The sequence below is a fragment of the Elephantulus edwardii genome, unplaced genomic scaffold (assembly GCF_000299155.1).
Source record: "Elephantulus edwardii isolate Elephantulus edwardi_28Jun2011 unplaced genomic scaffold, EleEdw1.0 scaffold00013, whole genome shotgun sequence".
Classification (NCBI taxonomy): Eukaryota; Metazoa; Chordata; class Mammalia; order Macroscelidea; family Macroscelididae; genus Elephantulus; species Elephantulus edwardii.
Window position 1 is genome coordinate 16,664,407 of NW_006399763.1, and position 6,124 is coordinate 16,670,530.

General features: G+C 33.8%; 1 protein-coding gene across 1 annotated transcript in view; it reads left to right on the forward strand.

Moving 5' to 3' along the window:
- Positions 1-6,124, forward strand: part of PNISR (PNN-interacting serine/arginine-rich protein) — a 33,378-nt gene that overhangs the window by 6,282 nt on the left and 20,972 nt on the right. The window contains exons 3-4 of the mRNA XM_006881237.1: positions 6-51; positions 995-1,185. Coding sequence (XP_006881299.1) covers positions 6-51; positions 995-1,185 — 237 coding nt within the window. The remainder of the gene's footprint in view (positions 1-5; positions 52-994; positions 1,186-6,124) is intronic.

A 6,124-nucleotide genomic window follows, 5' to 3' on the forward strand; every position in this document is an offset into this window, starting at 1 on the left:
GACAGCGTTCACCTATTGCACTTCCTGTGAAACAGGAGCCTCCACAAATTGGTAGCTATTTAAATTTAGTGAACCACAGTTGCATGATTTCTTGATCATGTAAAAAAAAAAATTTCTTCTGTTTTCTTAATTGTTCTGATGCCTCCAATATTTTAAGATTTGATACTTTAAGATACTGTGCTTTAGTTAAAAAACCTTAAATAAAAGTGCAGTACTAAAGTAAAAAAGTTTTGAATAATTTTCTTTAAAACAAATCTTAAGCTCCAAACATTATTAGGAAATAGAAATTTGATAATTAAAGCATCTTGATATTTCCTTTAATTTTGACAGTATGTTCTTTTGTGCCAGGATATAAACAGTGTCTTTTTATATGCATTCTGAAAAATACTTGCTCAAATACATTTTCTATTCAGTATGGAAAATGGACTCAGTCTTTTGTTTTGACTTTATTCTGTTTCCATATTTTAGGAAGTATAGAATACAAATTCAGCTATGAATTAGTCTACATTACTCCTGGCAATGTAACTTGAGCAAAACATTTTATTTCTTTAAGCCTCAGTTTCTTCACTTACAATAATAGTTACTTTCTCTCAGGGCTTTTGTGATGAGTAAATGAAATGAGGATGTGTAGTGCACTGGTTGTTATCCAGGTAGTGTAGTGTGTTTGGTTTTGAACTGCTAACCCAAATGTCTACAGTTCAAATCCACCAGCTCCTCTTCTCTGGAGGGCAGTTGTGAGTCTGAACCTACCTAATGGCAGTGTTCTGGGTTATTTAACATTGATGGTTTTAAAGGAAAATGTAATGCTTTAATAATGGATGATTTTTATTACTTTCATCTACTGGAGAATGACAGTGTTGGTTACAAGGGTTCAAATGGTACCAAAATTCCCTTATTTATTTATTGAAATTTTAGAAGTTCAGGAACAAGGAACTGATGTTTATTAAGATTTTTACATAACTGATGTATAAAAATATTTTTTCATATGAAACAGATGCAGTAAAACGTAGGACTCTTCCAGCTTGGATTCGTGAAGGCCTTGAAAAAATGGAGCGTGAAAAACAAAAGAAGCTAGAGAAAGAAAGAATGGAACAACAACGTTCACAATTGTCAAAAAAAGAAAAGAAGGCTACAGAAGATTCTGAAGGAGGTGATGGCCCACGTTTACCTCAAAGAAGTAAATTTGTAAGTAGCATCCTACTTTACATAGGAGAATTTTGTATTTATGAAAAGTTCTAACATGAGTAATAAATGTGTATTTTATTATGATATAGTTAATTTCTTCTTGGTATATTATAAAACAGCTATGTTGGAATGATAGTCAAGAAATAGATCTTCCTTTTATGAACATTTAAATATATATACTTAGTCTGGATGGTGTAATTACTTTCATTGTTTTTGACAGAAGCTCTGGAGATAACATAGGGATTTAAAAATCTTTAAATCCTTGTCAGAATGGTCATTCAAAGCACAGTGAAATAAAATAACACAAAATTAACAGACAAAAGTAATAGCTTCTTTAATTTTATTTCCATGAATATCAATAAATTTTAAGCAAAAAAAAAACCCCATAACAAACCCAGTTCACCTGTTTGATTGCACAAGTGATTTAAGGTTTTAAAATTTCCAATATTTATTAGCTTTAACTATGCGTAGTTGCTTCATCTTAAATTAAAAATCATCAAAATAGGAGTAGAGGAGAATTTTCTCAGCATAATTAAAAGCATATACAAAACCAATAGCCAACGTCATCCTCAATGAATAAGGATGAAGCAAGGATGCCCACTATCACCACTTGTGTTTTTTTTTTTTGTTTGTTTGTTTGTTTTTTTTTTCACCACTTGTGTTTAATACAAGAGAAGGAAATAAGGCATATCCAAATTGACAAAAGAGGAGGTAAAACTATCCCTGTATATAGATGATAGGGTAATGTTCATAGAAAACTGTAAGTTGTGGTAATACCAATTTGGCAGTTACAAGGTAAAAGATCAACAACAAAAAGTTGAGTTTCTCTACATTAAGAAAACACTGAAAAGGAAATAAAATGAAATAAAAGCAATACCAATCACGACCTCAATGTGAAATACTTAGGAATAAACCTAACTAATTATCTCCTGTGCATTTTACTGCCTCTGAAAATGTCATGGAGGGTCAACTGCCAGTCAAGTCAGTTCTGACTTGACAGCACACAACAAAAACAGCAGAGTCCCAAAAGACCCAGGTAAAGAATATGCTAAAACATTATAAGAAACAAAAAGGGATCTATATAAATGGAAGAATATACCATGTTCTCATCCAGGGCTTTCCTCTCTTGCGGTTTCCCTCTGCCCTTTCAAGCATGATGTCCCTCTCCAAGGACTGTTCCCTCTTTCCAGCATGCCCAAAGTATGTCAGATGGAGCTTCAAAATCCTTGTCTCCAAGGAGGAGCCTGATTGTACCCTCTTCAGGACAGACAGTCCATGAGATGAGATGGATTAACTCCAGTGACTAGGGTAATGGGGATAGGTGTGTCACAGGCAAGGAAATTGTCTCAAAGTAGAGCAAGGTTTAGAGCTATTGTACATAGGGTCACTATGAACGGGAATCAACTTGACAGCACACAACAACATACATACCATCCATGTTCATTGATTGTATTGTGAAAATTACAGTCCTGTCAAAAGCAGTCTTAGGAAAAAACAATCTCTAGGTTCAGTGCAGTCCCAATACAGCTTATTGTTGGCATTCCAAGGAGATACAAAAGATAATTTCCAAGTTTAAACAAATAAATAAAGCTCAATTGAAAAAAAGTACGAAGGATCCCATTCCCTTATCTCAATATCTACTATGCATCCTTAGTAATAAAAACGGCATGGTATGGTACAGGGAAAGACACAGACCAATGGAATTACATTCAGCCACTCAGAAGGCATGAAGGAATTAGGAAAGTTGGAGACCTAAAAGGGTAGGATAATAGTAGGCATAGATCAGTAAGTAATGCAGTGTATATGAATGATTATTTGAAACACAATGTGAGTGAAGGAATGTGTGAAACAGTGTACTTAATGAAACACAGGGTTATTAATTTTTTTATAAACCAATATAAAATAAAAAATAGAAATAATTTCAGGACCAGAATGTTGTAAATATGAATATGCACGATTGCCTAAGACTAGGAGTATGTGTAGAATAGGAAAATGATTGTCTAAAGAAAGGCATATGCCACCTGTGTAGATACATGTAATGATACTGCTGCACTGTAAAATAAGCAAGGGCCACATGGGGAGGGTGACTTTTATTTCTGACCTTGGCCAATTTCAGGGGAGAAATATCCCCACCCATAGCATCAGTAATACAAAACCAGTACCCATGAGGTCAGATAATGCCCCCATCCTTCCATACCTCTTCCTACTCATCTCAGCACCAATCCTACTGCTTTGCTGGGTCCAAAATTTGATGTTTTAGCTCACAGACCACACAGAACCATACTTGGGAAGTCAAAAGGTTATAATTTAGATTAATATCAATATATATAGTCAAGACAACTCCTAAATTGTGCACATAAGCCACCTTACCCTCATGACTCTTAAGTGTTCCAAGTTCTCTGTTCTGCCAATACTAACTCTCCACCCAATTGTCCAGCACGGTTCTAAGTCCTGTTAGTATTGACTCCTCAACCCCGAGTCCCATCTCATAATCAGTTCCTCAGTTTAGCTGTGGCTGCTGTTGTAGTCCTGAAGTGTGCCCTATATTTTCCTACCATTTCTTTGCCAGGGTGAAGAAAGTCAGTTTTCTCTGTCTGGGAAGGATTCCAATTCTTCTGACTAGAGCTGTTCAATTTATTGGCGAGATGGTAGATTGTAATCTTGTAGATTGTTGAGATTGCCTAATTGGTTTTTGGAATGGTAGATAGCTGTTTCTTTTGTGGATAAGCCAACACACCCCATTCACATGGTCATCCATGCCAGAAAAGCCATATTTAAATTAAAGACAAACTCTTTCAAACGTAGAAATCTCTTCAAGGATTCCCCCCTCACCCCCCAAAAAAAATTGAAATCCCATTTGATCCAGCTATTCCACTAATGGGAATATTCCCTAAAGAAATCAGAGCTGAAGCAAAACCAAATATGTATACCTATGCTTATTGCAGCTTTGTAACATTAAAAAACAAACAGTGAAGCACTCATGAGATACCTACCATTCAGCATGGATACATCTTGAGGACATTGTGCTGAGTAAAATATCTCACCAAAGGACAAATACTTTATAATCAGAAGGACAAATACTTTGTAATAAATGTCTTACAGTGTTTATCCCAAAAGGACAAATACTATCTAAGACGTCTGTTATAAATATAGGATGGGGGAAGCGTCAGGGAGAGCAGAAATAAAATGAACGAAGAGTGAACACTAATGGATTGGGCAAAAGGAAAGTCATCCTTAAACAAATGGAGGAACAGATTATGTATTTCAAAAGCAGTTTGGTACAGGAAATGCATACATAATACAATGGGGAGAAGGACAGGGAAATCTAAAAAGAGAATAAAGGAAGGTTTACCCAGGCAGGGATGAGAGAGAGATTAGTCAATGAGTGCGTAATGGAAAAAGATAATACAGTGCATGCAGTTCGTTATGTTGTTGAAAATAATGGTGCTAATGCTAATTATTGTTATGAAATATATATGATTGAATGAATGAAAACCAATTTAAATTTAGAAATGATACTTTGCCCCTATTCCATTTGATGAATGTTATATACACACTTTTCATATATAATATTTTTATTACACTGAAAATGCATAAATAAAACACATCAATTTGTTATTTCTGGATATAAAATTCCTTGGTATTCATTCTTTGAGTTGTGTAGCCTTTCCATTTTCCTTTTCCAAATCATTTCACCACTGATAAACTCAAAAGTCCCCAGAACAAAAGCTCCTCCTTTGACTTCTTTCACTCTTGATAACCACTAATAATCTTTGGTTTCTATGTATTTATTTCTTTTTTATAAGTTAGAGTAGGGTCACTGAGTCGCAAGCGACTCGACTGCACATAACAACAACAAAGTTAGATTACAAAGGACTTGTCCTCTGTTGTGACATGGATCAGAATTTTATTTCTCTTTATGCCTAAGTAATACTCTCTTGTATGTATGTACTAAATTCTGTTTATTCACTCATTTATTAATATGTAGACTGGTTACACCTCTTTGCTATTAACTATTGACTATTTTCCCTATATTAGTACTATATATTATAATATTAACTATATTGCATATAACTATATTAACTATGTATTAGGTATTAATTATATATTAACTATTATATATATACATATATATATACGTATTAACTATATTGCTCTAGTATCTATTGATACTGGATACAAACATTCCAGCTTTCAGGGTTTTTTATATTGTTTTCCTCAATATAAGCATGCCAAAGCAATATTTTTTCTAGTACTATAAAAATAACAACTATATTGTCAGAGTTTACCTTTCTTTTCTTTCCCCTTTTTAAATTACATTATGAATTTCCAAATTGATTTTGTAGAGTCAGGAACTTGTTTAAACACGTTGCCACAAATGATGGTAAAAAAATGTCTAAGCGCGGTCGTCAATTAAAAGTGTGCAGCAGTGTGTTAACACTTATCTTTCTTTTTCTTCCCAGATGCCTTTGAATTGTGTTTTGGGTTGTTCATAAAGTGTTTTCATATTAGTAGTAAGATGACCACCTTTTATTTACTAGGATTATTAAGAGTAACAGTGGAATATTTCTGAGTAAATAATCCTTCATTTAGAATATGCTGTATGGGTACTGTAAACCAAAGCTAATTCACTCAGAGACAAACTTTTAGCTTCCCCTTAAACTGAAGTGCGCTTCAGTTCTTATGTCTAATAGATAGCTATAAAGAACCAGATTTCACCAAGTTTCCATACCTAATAAAAATTTTGACATTTCTTTGAGATTTTCATAATTTTAAATGACACTGTTTTAGGTAAGCAGCTCAAATATACACTGAGTAATATTTTGAGTCCTTTTGGCTCTGTTAGTTAATCCAAAGTTTTATAAGCCATTCATTTCAGGATCGTATGATGATTTGCTGGGTTGTGATTTTATTTATGTGTGTGTATATATATATATAT